Source organism: Rhinatrema bivittatum, chromosome 1, assembly GCF_901001135.1.
Source record: "Rhinatrema bivittatum chromosome 1, aRhiBiv1.1, whole genome shotgun sequence".
Taxonomy (NCBI): domain Eukaryota; kingdom Metazoa; phylum Chordata; class Amphibia; order Gymnophiona; family Rhinatrematidae; genus Rhinatrema; species Rhinatrema bivittatum.
Window position 1 is genome coordinate 817,239,029 of NC_042615.1, and position 13,442 is coordinate 817,252,470.

At 46.4% G+C, this 13,442-nt stretch overlaps 1 protein-coding gene across 4 annotated transcripts in view; it reads right to left on the reverse strand.

The window, feature by feature from the left end:
• PIGO (phosphatidylinositol glycan anchor biosynthesis class O) overlaps positions 1 to 13,442 on the reverse strand; it is a 54,233-nt gene that overhangs the window by 18,529 nt on the left and 22,262 nt on the right. For all 4 annotated transcript variants that reach the window (XM_029581712.1, XM_029581704.1, XM_029581719.1 and 1 more), the window contains exons 6-7: positions 8,976 to 9,155; positions 6,574 to 8,182 (exon numbers count right to left, since the gene is read on the reverse strand). In XM_029581712.1, coding sequence (XP_029437572.1) covers positions 6,574 to 8,182; positions 8,976 to 9,155 — 1,789 coding nt within the window. The remainder of the gene's footprint in view (positions 1 to 6,573; positions 8,183 to 8,975; positions 9,156 to 13,442) is intronic.

Sequence of the window (13,442 nt, forward strand, 5' to 3'; positions counted from 1 at the left end):
CCAACCTGAGAGCTCCTTCCAAAATAGTGCTAATGCCCCCACAGTTCCTCCAGCAACACCCACTTACAGTAGGATACATATGATGCATTCTAACCGGGATTAAGTACCACCATAAAAGGATTTTATATCAATTCTCTTGTAGCAACACAGAAATGGAACATTTACTGGCCGAAAAATATACAAGATCCCAGATTTCTGGAGACAGAGTGACCCCTAAGTCGGTCTCCACGTATATGAGGAAACGGATTCCCAAGTACCCCAACTGAGGAGACTATACACTTTACAGACTAGACCCCGCTTCTTGTCAACCTCTTCACAAAAGTGCTGAAACAGAGTTTTTCCCTGCGGCAGAGAAGAAAATCTTTTTGGATAATAAAAAATGCCGCACCTGAGCATAAGCCAGGAAGGCCGTAGTGCCCAGCTCATAAATATCAACCAAGTCGTTGAGAAGCATTGAAGAACCTCCTGAGAGAAGATGTTCAATCCCATTATTTTGTATGCCCATGGGAAAAGTATTATTGTAAAAAAGATAAGTAGAATAAAAATAACTCCTATTTCCCACTAAATTTAATCTCCATTTGGACCACACACGCAACGTTGTGTGTAGAGTGAAAGGGAAACTCTGAATCTGCAGCCAAGTAATTCGGGGTTGCCAGGGAAGTGCAGATAACAGCATTTTACTTACAAAATGCTGTTCAAGCTGAACCCATTGTTTCACATAAGCTGTCCATTGCAATCCAATAATCGCCCAATAACAGCTTTAGTGCACTCCCATATTGTCCCAGGAGACACTAAAGGAGTGGTATTCAACTGGAAATACTCATGCATTTGGGAAGCAAGAGATATGAAGAATTCCTCATCCTGTAATAAACTGTTTAATCTCCAAAATCTCTGCCCATCATCACAATCCTGGAGCTGTACATCAAACCAAATGGGTGCATGGTCAGACCAGGTAATATTACCAAACTCGACTTCCACAATGGTATTCTGCAATTGCTTATCCACAAGAAAATAATCAATGCGGGAATATGTCCCATGGGGAGATGAATAAAAGGTGTACATTCTGGAGGTGGGATGTCTTTGCCACCAGATATCCACAATACCCCATTGAGCCATCATGGAGGAGAGCTCCCTCCTTGCTTCAGTACCATGAGGAGAGGCAACATGGGAATTATCTAATTTGGGATTCTGAGAAAAATTAAAGTCCTCACCCAAAATCAACAGGCCTTCTGCATGGGAAACCAAAATACTTTCCAACCCATGTATAAAAGAAGATTGCTCCTAACTCTGATCATCAACATTGAAGATAGTGAGGACATCCATACCGATCTCAATCTTCACCAGTAAGTACCTGCCCCATGGGTCAGCCAGCTGGAAAAGAGGTTCATATGTAAGAGTACGGGAAATCAAAATATCCACACCTGTGTATTTCAGTCCTTTAGTGTTAGCAGCCAAATACTTATGGGGAAATCCTTAAAGGATAATACATATTCATGGCGTTTCCGTAAATGAGTCTCCAGTAGTAAGGCAACAGATACTTTATCGTGAGACAATTCCCATGAAAGACGACTCCGTTTTCTGTAGGTGTTAAGTCCCTTAACATTAAGGGAAAAAAACCTGAATAGAAATCAAGAAATAAAAAAGAGCAAAGATGCCTATAAGTAGCCAAAAGGCTCATCCCGAAACACACTAATTGTGGCACTATATCCCAATATTTAGAGTGATAAACCCTTGCAGGTAAGGTCCCCCCCCCCACCCCAAATAAAACCCCCCAAATACAATGCAATATCCACCATACCCAATTAGTGGATTCCTCCTACCTCAGCAGGGATTGTCACCCAAACAGAACAGGATCCCCAACTAAGCCCCCCCCCCCCGCAAAATTCAAACAAAAAAACAAATTAAACCACCTTGAACCCCAAAGCACGATGATGATCTGCTCTAAAGGCGAGCACCCCACCAAAAACCCAACCAGTAAGAGCAGTTGAAACCGAACCACATTAGAAACACCGCTACTGTGATAACAGGCATAGAACTGGAATAACGGCATGGCTGAAAATGAAAGTGATAAGGAGATAGTCATTCCAATCACCCTTGATCAGACAAAACAGAGCTAACGTCCTCTGGATAACGCCAAAGTCTGCAGCAGCCATTTCTGACCCGGTGCCATCGTGGAAACAGTCTCCTCCGCTCTCAGGACTGTAAAATTAATTGGACGTCCGGCTTGTTTAAAGACAGCCACAGCTTCAGCTAGCGATTTAAGTTTGTACAAAGCACCATTCACCATGAACTGGAGACCAAAATGAAAAAAGACAACCTGTAACAAATCTTCTCTGCTCGAAGCACATTAGTGACCTCTGAGTTTGTAGTGCTTGCGCAAGGTAGTTGGAGCCAAATCATTCAAAATGAGAAGTTTATGGCCCTCCCAAAGCCACTCACTCTGTTTCCTAGCAGCTAGGTACAATTGCTCCTTGAGGACATAGCTATGAAGACAAAAAAAGAAGTCTTGGGTCCTAGGTATTTTAGGGCCCAGCTCGATTTTTATGACCGATTCCGTAGTCGAAGTGGGAAAAATAGAAGTTAGCAGGAGCTTGCATACAGATGATACCACCAATAGTCATTATATTCTGGTGATTCTGGAAGGCCCTGGAGGCACAGATTGCACCACCGAGAGCAGTTTTCCAAGTCTTCCAATTTGTCAGCTAACATAACGTGCTCGTCTTGTAGAATTTTTTGAGGTTCCACTACCTTTTTAAGAGAGTCTCCCTGGCTCTCCACACGAATGTCCAGATTGTTGACTTAGGAACCTAAAGCAGCCTTATCCTCGCGAATTTCAGATATCGATGCTAGCAGATCCACTTTAAGTTTCTTCATATCATCTTGGATTTCCATAAACCAACTTCTCATTTCATCCTGGGAAGGAATATCAGAAAGTCCAGCCAGGGATAAGGTAGGAAGCGGCTCATTACCGGAAACTCCATTGCCCGGGTTAGGCGTGGCCTGACCGCCATTTTCCTCAGAGATCTCAGAGGCTGGTTTAGTATAAAGAAACTACTTCAAATCGGCTGTCTTCCGTTTGGTAGGCCATTGAAAACTGTGCCAAGCAATTCTGGCTGGAAATAATACAAAAGGGTGCACAGATGGATAGGGTTCACGGTGGATTAAAGCTGTTAAGAGCAGGAGTGCTTTAGTTAGGCATCCATTCCAGCTAGTGACGTCAGCACCCACCTCTTTTTAAATTTTTTTAAATTACCTTTTCCTGTGCTCAGCCCGCCTCGGCCGAGTACAGAGTAGGTCTCCGGCTGCGGGGGGGAGGGAGGGCATAGACCTTCACTGCCACGCTCAGCTTCGTGCACCCGCTTGTCTTTCAGCGTTTTTTTTTTTTTGGGGGGGGGGGGGGGGGGTTACAGCTAAGTCCACACTGGCAGAAATCAGCTACCACACCAAGACACTCGGGAGGGATCCGAAATATCACCACAGGAAACTCGATTGAGGGAGGGATCATAAGGTATCACCACAGGAGAGCGGGGCAATAAACTTCTTTACTCCTTCTACAAAAAACTTTTAATGCAATCCACAGAAGGGAGATGCACGTCCATCTGCTGGAGATGGAGAATACTGGTGAGCTGATATCATTGCAGGGGTATATATACTGTGGCGTCAGCTTTGCTCAGTCTCCATCTGCTGGTAGAGGTGCATAACCCACTGGTGTGGATCCAAGTATCTGAATGCTAAGAAAACATGATACAGAGCTTTCAAGGGCTGCAAACACAATTTTCTCTTTTACACAGGGATTTTTACGTGTACCTACAACTGAGCCATTATATTACAGAACTCCTTAAAAGTTAACCCAGATGTAGGTTTAAGTGAGACCATGAAAGAGATTCTGTTGGGCAAAAAGCCAGGGAAACCATCTTGTGCCAAGTTTAATAAAGTGTTAAATAAAATAGGGGATCAGGAAGATTATCTTGAAACTTATGCAAGATGGTCAAAATGGTCGGACTTTAATTTATCAGTACAGGAGTTCTATTACTATTTCAAGCAAATTCCAGAGATTACAGAATGTATAGTATTAAGAGAAACACGATTTAAATTAAATTTTTATATCAGTTCTACTTATCAAGGAAAAGAGTGCACAAAGCACGGACTTGTTCATCAGATCTCTGTTTAAAATGTGGGGAAGTAGCAGGCAACTTTATTCATGGATTCTGGATTTGCCCGAGGTTCAAAGATTTTGGAGTGAGGTAGACAGTTATTGCTTTAAGTTACTCAGTGATGAACTGAATATATGGCTTTTCAGTATCTATGAGGAGATTAAACCAAACTTGAGCTCCAAACAGAAATTGTTTTTTTGACAAAGCAAGTTTAATTGCAAAGAAAACAATCTTGGGTACTTGGATAGATCAGGAAGAATTGAAACTGGCCTGTGAGATAGTGCCCCTAATATTCCCCTATTTACCTGTGCACGACCAGGCTAATCGCCTGGGCCATCTTAAATCCACTAAGAAGGGTATGCTCTGTGAGTGGGATCCTGCGGGGCAGGTGGAGTTCAGAGGGCATAACCAAAGACTGGGGAATAGGAGCTGGGATCCAGGTGGGGCTAAGCAGACCAGGCCCAGGTCTCCAGGAGGAAGGCAGCTCCTGTAATGTAACACTGCCCAAACACTGAGCTGAGACGAAGCAGTACAAACTGTGAGTAGAGTGTGTACACTGTCTGAAGGTAAAGGCAGTCCACTGTGGTGTATATGATTGAAGCTGTGAATAAAGATGTTTTAAGAAAGGCTGGAGTCAGACTAGTTTTGTCTCCAGGCCTGGATGATTCTCCTTTCATTCCCACATGGCCCAATGGGAATCCAGAATGGTCAGATTGTTAACTTTTGAATACTTAACTGCCAAATCTCTAACTAGGAGAAAGTACGAAGATATGCTGGAAGTGTGACAAAACTTTATAGATCACCTTTCACCAATGGTGAGAAATGTAATACTGAATCTGTAGCAAGCTGAGGAGTATTTTGGAAGTGATGCCACTTCATCATAAGGTGATAACTTGGTTCCAAGTGATGCATTTATTCATTTGTTTATGTACCTATTTTCATTTACTAAGCTGTATGACAGAAGAGGCACATTGTGAGAGACATTGGATACTTTATAAGTGAAGACATGGGAATTGCAAATAAGGAGGGGAGGAAGGGAAGGGAGGAGAAAAACAGAACTGTGAGATTAAATGGACTTTAGCCCACCTTCTTGTTCTGACTCTGGCTTGTATTTTTTGTACAATAGATTGATATGTGTGCCTGAGACCAACATGGAGACTATGGCTCACCCAGAATCCTTTGCTGCCTTGACCTGCTTGCAGTTCTGGCCATGGAAACCTTAAATGCCCTATTGACCCTGATTTGGAGAAACTACAGGAGACATCTGAACAGCAGCAGGAGATGTCAAAAACCTATGATGGAAGATCATGGGGGGTCACAAAAAAGCAGAAGGAAAAGGTTAGAATTTCACAGGCTAACGTTTCAACTAAAGTGGTACCAGCGTAACCAGAGTCTTGGAAACCTCCCTGAGGGTGAAAACCTGACAGGAGAAAGGACTAACAGAAGATTGATGTGAACATCAGGCAAGTGGGCCTCAATTTGGGAGGGGGATCACGGTAACTTAGGTTTTATTCATCCTGTTTTGACATAAGAAACCTCGTACATGATCCTCCCATAAGAGTGAAAAGACTGTGTTATCTATAAAAAGAAGATTTACTAATGTACGGAGAGAAACAAAGGGTAGAGCTTCTCTTGAGCATCTGGCCGGAGAGGTCCGATCCCTCTGTTCCTCCCAAAGGCATCTGCATTGCTTATTGATATGCAATAATACATTTCAATTTGTTTCTACTAAATTTGGTAAGGTACCTTTGTGTTCATGGAGCAGCGCCTTTAAGAGCGATTTAGCGCTCAACAAGATGTGATTAATGTGTCATATTTATTTTTATTTTAAAATATTTCTATACCGGACTTCATGAATGGGATTCATATCAGGCCGGTTTACATGGAACAAGGGTTAAATGAAAGTAACCAAAAAACAAGAAGGCTGAAAATAGCAAAGTTACAATATAACAGGGGGATTAAACTTGGTAGCTATAGTAGCTAGGAATAAGAGAGATAGGAATAAATAAATATAAATCATGTAAGATAGGTTGTGAAATTAGTAAACATATTGTGTTACATCTTCTGATGTTCGTAGCTCATTGTTTCAAAAACCTAATACATTTTGGGGGAAAAAAGCCTCTCTGATGCCCTCTCTCCTGCTAGATTTCCTACCCTTGAATCCTGAATGCACCATCTCTGTGTGACCCCCCCAGGTCCTGTTGGCCAGGAGATTCAATCTTTCAGAGGCCTAGCTCCAAGGAGCAGCAGTGGCCCAGTGCAGATTCTTTGGTCGCTGCTGGACTGCTGCATTCCTGCCACACAGTCTACTGGCCTGAGCCTAAGAATGGTTTGAGTATGAATAACTAGCTCCTCACTTTAGGGTGCTCGATTCATTGCTAGAATAGGAGATTTGAGATTATTGGTGCCTGTTGCTTACCTGATTCGTCCGAGGCTGCAGAGAGCTTCACACTGCAGCCATGAAGCTGCAGCAGGATGAACCCCTCCACAAGCAGAAGCAAGAAGGCGAGCGACATCCCCTCATTGTGCAGCAGCAAGAAGAAGAAGATTAGGAGGGAGAGGACGATCACCAAGGCAGCAGAGTACACGCTACCCAATCCATAGGCCGCCACCGTTGCCCTGTCATCCTCGCCAGCCCTGCCCAGGCGGCTTTTCAGCGACTTCTGCATCTTGCGGTAGATTTGCGGGATGACGTGGCGCAGGTCCACCTCGGATTGGGGGGGCCCGTGGTATGCCGTCACAATGTGATCCACAGACTCCCGACTGTCTCGCATGAAGACAGTCATGGGGTTCCACAGGGCCACCAAGAAGCCCAGAGCCACCAGCCCGTAGACCGTCCGGGGAAACACCACCAGTGCCAGCTGGATGATCTCCTGGAACTTGGCCAGGGTGCCCTCTGTGCCAGAGCTGATGGCCCAGTAGCAGCTGATCCAGACCGCAATGAGAGGGAAGCCCCAGCGCACAAACAGGACCAGCGGGCTGGAGCTGTTCAGGTTGCCATAATGTCTCAACCACCGCCTGACAAGGTAGATGACGGCCACCAGGGATGCCACACCCATGCTGTAAAAGAGGTTCTTAACCTGTACGTCCTGCAGGCCAGAGAGGGGAGTCAGGAACGGGGAGGGCTCACAGTCCGGGATCTCATCGCGGCAGTTGTGGAAGAGGCCAGAGAGAAGCACACAGAGGAGGAACGCCATCAAGAGACCGAGCAGGTGCAGGCTCTCCTTCCTGTAAGCAGGGGCAGGAGGTGGCTTCTGAGCATCCACCGGCAGCCCAGAGGTGCTCCAGCCTGGCATAATCAGCTTTCCACCCCAGTGAAGCTTTGCCATCACCACAACCAGGTGGGACCGAAGCAGAAATGGCACCACCCGAGCCTCTGCCACTTGGAAACTGTCGGAGAACATGGCACTGCAGCGGAGGACGAGCGCAGCCATAGATAAGACCCACCTCAGAACCGTCAGCAGCCTCTTCTTTATGCCTAAGCTCTGTCTGGGCAAATGGGATCCCGGGACAAGTTTTAGTTTGGATCTCATCTTCCAAGCCTGCCAGATAAAGCTCAGCTGGGACGCGACAGCTGCCCAGGAGCATATCAGAACCAGCTCCATTCCTTCTGTGGATGCCCACTGCCAGAAACCGAGAAACGCTGCCACAGCCAGTCCCCAGACGACCGGACGAAACAGCAAACTCCTGTAGGGGAACTCCAGCTCCATTACAACCTCGGAGACGGCATAGCAAAGCAGACAGGTGGCTGCAAGAATGGCGATGCCAGCAACCATGCGGAGATTATTGAAGCGTGCCCAGGATGCCGTGCACACCGCCCTGGCTTCCCGTAAATAGCGCCGCAGATTCTGTATCCGCTGCTGGAGTTGGGCCTCTGAATCCAGAGCACTGCTGGGCCTCTCTTGCAACTCAGCTACAAGCTGGTCATAACCATCCGAGGCGGAGGAAAACAGCTCCTGCAGGTGACTCAGCTTCTCGGCCGGCAGGTCCTCTGAAACTTGGGCATACGAGTGCAAGAAACGATTCACCTGTAAATCCAGAGCAAAGAGGACATGTCAGAGGCGGCTATGCCCCCTGGAGATGAACATTACATTACAAAAACCAGCATAGGTCACCCAGGAACTCTTAACGGCGTTTCTGAACATTGAAAACACTGTTCTTCTCCTTGCATTATTGCCACCACCTCCCTATGCTGTGTATGGTGTCTGCCAGCTGGTGCACAGGCTGCTCTCACATGTCCACACAACGGCAGCGCACCTCGATTGCAAGCCTGTCTCTCGGGTCTGACATTAAGTCACAGTGGCGCTCACAACCTTTCTTTACAACAAAGCACCATTCCTTAGGTAGGGTGGAGTTTAGTTTTTTGAGATTTCTGCTTCTCAGAAGATCAGCCTCAAAGGTGCAATGCAACGATTATAAAAAGTATGACTTAATGTTCTATAACTTGGCAATAAAACAACTTCAATGGCACTCGCTGGGGAGGGACTCGGGGCACTGCAGTGGGGAGCATCAGCGACTCTCTGGACCCGGGCCGAGGTACCGTAGGGCAGGAGCATCAGCGACTCTCTGGTCAGAGTCTAAGGTGCTATATGCTGTGATCCGTCTTTTCCACCAAAATGTCCTCTAGAGCTTTACGCAAATTATAATTAAAATGGATGCACATCCACTGAGAAATGAGTTTTGTTTCAGCTGCAGTCGATTGATTTCTGGTTCAGCTTAAGTCTCCCAGATCAGGTTGGGCCCCTGGGGGGTGTGGTTGGTGAGTGAGGCTTAGCTCTGCTCCCTCCTCCCCCCCTCGGGCAGAATTACAGGAGATCCTACCTGCCTGGCATTGATCTGATATGCCAGCGCTCGAGTGAGAGACCCAGAGACAGCCTCATTCTCGTCGCCCCAAAAGAACATGTCGCCCATCACCTCTCCGATGCTGCTGTACGGAATGGGAACACCGAGCAGGAGGGCCAGGGTAGGGACCAGATTCACCTGAGGAACTGCTGCTGGCTCCTGAAAGAAGGGAAAGACAGACAAGAAAGGGTTTGCATTTGTCATATCCCTCCTGCCTCGCCAGAGAAAAAGTACAAAATCATTAGTTATACCATATATTGTGCCTCAGCATACGGCTAGTGCAGCACAGCACTCTTATGACATTATAGGTATCTACTACAGCAGCTATTAACTCAAGTTAATCAAGCTTTTACTTTTACAAGTCATTTAAACCATTTTTAAACATTTCCAGAATGAGCTGTAAACCGTGGGTGCCCTTCACACTGTATTACTACATGCTATTAGTGCCATCTCTTATGGTATAAGATGACATCTGGTGTAGTCTGAAATGGAAGGTTAACAGGCTGACTTTCCAAGTCCTGGATATAACAAGAGTTAGAAGAGTAGCTGAAGTAGACTGGATTAACAGACGCCAGGAGAAAACTGAAGCACGCAAGACATGGACAACAGAGAGGAGACCTGGGGATGTCAAGCTGACTCCTTATCAAGAGCTGAAGAGAACAAGCGCCGAAAAGAATAAAAGGTAGATCACCTGAAAGAAAGTGGGAAACTGAAGGACAAGATAAATCGGTAGCAGGCACAGGCTAAATGAGAAGCACCAGCACTGGAGAAATTACTTACCTGATAATTTCGTTTTCCTTAGTGTAAACAGATGGACTCAGGACCAATGGGTTTATGCTCCCCTTGCCAGCAGATGGAGACAGAGTCAGGTTTCAAAGCTGACGTCACCTTCACGTCCAGCCGATCATGCTTCACAAATTAATGCAGAGAAGACCAAGGGGCCGCCTTGCAAATATCGGCCGGCACAAGCGCATACATCTCCGCGCAGGATGCAGACCAAGCCCTGGTAGAATGCACATGCACCAATCCCGGAGGCTTCTTGCTCTTCAACAAGTAAGCCCGGTCAATCATCTCCTTTATCCAGCAAGCCAGAGCAGCCTTAGAAACCGTCTCTCCATCACACAGACCTCCAAAAAGGACAAATATTCTGTCTGACTTGGAGAAGGCATTAGTGACCTCCAGGTACCTCAAGATAAGTCTCTGCATTTCCAAACATCTGAGGACCTGATACTCAGGTCCACACTCCTCTCAAGAGGATGAATGGAAGTGAAATCGGCTGACTGATATGAAAAGTGGAAATCACCTTTGATGGAAAAGACATCACTGGTGGAAAAACCACAGAAATCACCAGGAAGGCTTGAAGCTCCAAGAGCTGTCAAACGGAGCACTCTGAAACCAGGAAGGCTGTCTTCAGTGACAAATCCTTTAGGGGACTCTGTTTCAATGGATCAAAGGGACCCCCCGAAAGGGCACTCAGCACCAGATTGAGATCCCACAGAGAACAATGAGCTGGGAAGTTGGTCACAACTTGTTTATGCCATTCAAGAAGCAGGACACATCAGGGTGAATTGCTAAAGAGCCACCTGCTACGGGCCCCTGGTATCAAGAAACAGCTGCCACTTGCACCTTTAAACAGTTCAAGAAAAGCAAAGATACAGGAAATATCAACCCGCCATGAAGGCACTGATCTGGACTTGCAGCACTGCTCGAACAGATGCCAGACCTGAATATAAGCCAAAGAGGTAGACCATTTCCTAGGCTTTAACAGTGGAGAAATTAGCACCAAAGAATACCCTTTCTTTCAGAACCATCCCCACTCAGAATGGAGCTGATCCACCATGATCACGGACCCCTGAGCCAAGACTCTGCGCCATCTGGAAGCATAAGGGCCGGTCCACCTGGAGCTGGAGAAGATCGACGTACCAAGGTCTGTGCAGCTAGTCCGGCACAACTAGAATAACTCTCCAGTTCTATACTGCGTTGCAGTCTGCCTACAAGCACCCATGGAGGAAGAGCATACAGGAACAATCCCTCTAGTCAGGGCTGCACTAGGGCATCAAACCCCATCAACTCCTGCTCCCTTCAGTGGCTGAAGGAACGAAGGAAAATTAGTTTCTTACCTGATAATTTTCGTTCCTGTAGTACCACGGATCAGTCCAGACTCCTGGGTTTTGCCTCCCCCCCCCCCCGCCCCTCTAGCAGATGGAGACAGAGCAGTTTTCAAAACAAACTCCGCCTATATATAGGACGGTGCCACCTACAGACCGGCAGAATTACTTAATGTCAAAGCAGAATGGAACCCCCAAAACCATCTTAAATATGTACAATAACACTTTAACAAGGAAAAACAGAACCAACTGGTTCACTACACCGTCCTGGGAACTGCACCTGTAGAACCACTTGAGGACAGTGCAGATCCGAAAAGAAAAGAAAAAAAAAATTCAAGTAGTACCGAGCGGAGTCTCCTTTACTTCCATGTCTCTGATGGGCAGGACTCTGGACTGATCCGTGGTACGGGTATCAACAAACCAGAAAGATGCCAGATGTCCTTTATACGCATTTATTGTAATGGAGACGTAAAATGCCCGACTCAGGCCGAGTTTCACCACTAACCAAGTGGCTGCCTCAGGGGTTATGATAAATATTATAACAAATATATTTATGCACATACAACAAATAAAAAACATAAATAAGGTGCATATCATTACATAATAAAAACTAAATAAAAGAACAAATAATAATTACGATTAAAATGGTGACATTACATTAGTTTAGACACCTGAACATGGAGCAGATATTTGTTGTATGCGCACTACAAAGAGCTTTGAGAACCAAGTTCAAATTCCAGGATAGACACGGCCCTTTTTTGCAGAGGATTCAGATGAGTAGAAATCGTGCCACTTCAGGATGTGTGACCAAAGAATTCCTTGCAACGTAATGCGGAGAAAAACGCAAGAGCCACTAACTGCACACGTAACTAATTGCAAGAGAAAACTTTTAACAATATACGCCACCTCCGCACAGGTGGGACCCATGCTGTGGTGAATACACCAGGCATCCAAAAAAATTCTCTAGATTCAAACATAAGCTAATGAGGAAGAAGTCGTCCGCGACCTCCAAAAAGTAACTGTCACCGCATCCTGAGGATCTGTCGCTCTTCCAAACTATGGCTCCCAAAAGGTGTGCTGTGAGACAGCAGAGATTCGCCACATCCAAACAGACGGACCCCTGAAGCAGCAGATACGGCAACTGCCTGAACGTCAGTGGACCGTCCGCTACTAGGGTTATGAGATCCACAAACCAGGAATGCCTCGGCCATTCAATCGCCATTAGCACCACTTCCCACGGATGAGCCTCCATTCTTCAAAGAACTCTATCGATTAGTAACTCAGGAGGAAAACCGTACCATATGACTAGAGCCAACTGAAGAAAACTGAGAGCCTTAGCATTCTGGAACGTGGCCATGAGAGCCCTGCTTGGTGTGAACCATCCAGAAATTTGCTGGGAAGCACCCACTATCCGGAAACTATACGGTGGCGACTGAGAAAATCGGCTTGAACGTTGTCAATCCCGGCAATCTGAGAGGCTGCCATACTGCCGAAATGATGCTCTGCCCAATGAATCAGAAGCTGGGCTTCTATTATCACCTAATGGCGCCGGTTCCTCCTTGTCGATTAATATAAGCCACCGTTGTCGCCGTCGCATTATCCGATAGAACTCTGATGGAGTTCCTCTGCAGAAGCAGCAGAAGCTTGCAACGCCAACCTAGCCGCTCTAGTTTCCAAAAGGTTGAGCGTATAATCTGGAAACTTCCAGTGACCATAGTCCCTGTACTGATTTGCCTTGGCAGCCCGTTCCCCAACCAGATAGACTGGTAACCATGGTCCCTACCCTCCCGAGAGGTATTTCCAGAGGCATTCCTCAGTGTCAAAGACCTGAGGGGAGCCACCAGTCGAGATTGGACCGAACAAAGACCGTAAGGGGAACTCGAAGGTGAAACTGATCTGAAACGGGGTTCCCACGGGAAAACAATGCTATTCATAGTGGGCTCATAAAAGAAAAAAAACCATGGCACCAACCCGAAAGAGGAAGTCAACGTGGAAGCCATGTAACCAGGGACCCGCAAGTCAGCCCCTAGTTTAGGAAGATCCTTGGACAAGTCCCAAATCTTGGCCTTGCAGGTTTACAATAAAGTGATTTGTGAGGAAGCCTGCCATGCCGTGTGCCAAACAAAGCCCCCAGGAATTCCAAAGACTGGGAAGGATTCAAGTGGCTCTTGGCGAAGTTGTCTACCCAACCGAGAGACTATAGTAGTTGAGGCATTCTGCGCACCGCCAAACAACGGAGCACTACCGAGTTCGTCCAACACAGGCAGCCATCGAGATAGGGATGCACAAACAAATCTCTCTTACTCAGGTGCACCACCATTCCGATCATGATCTTGGT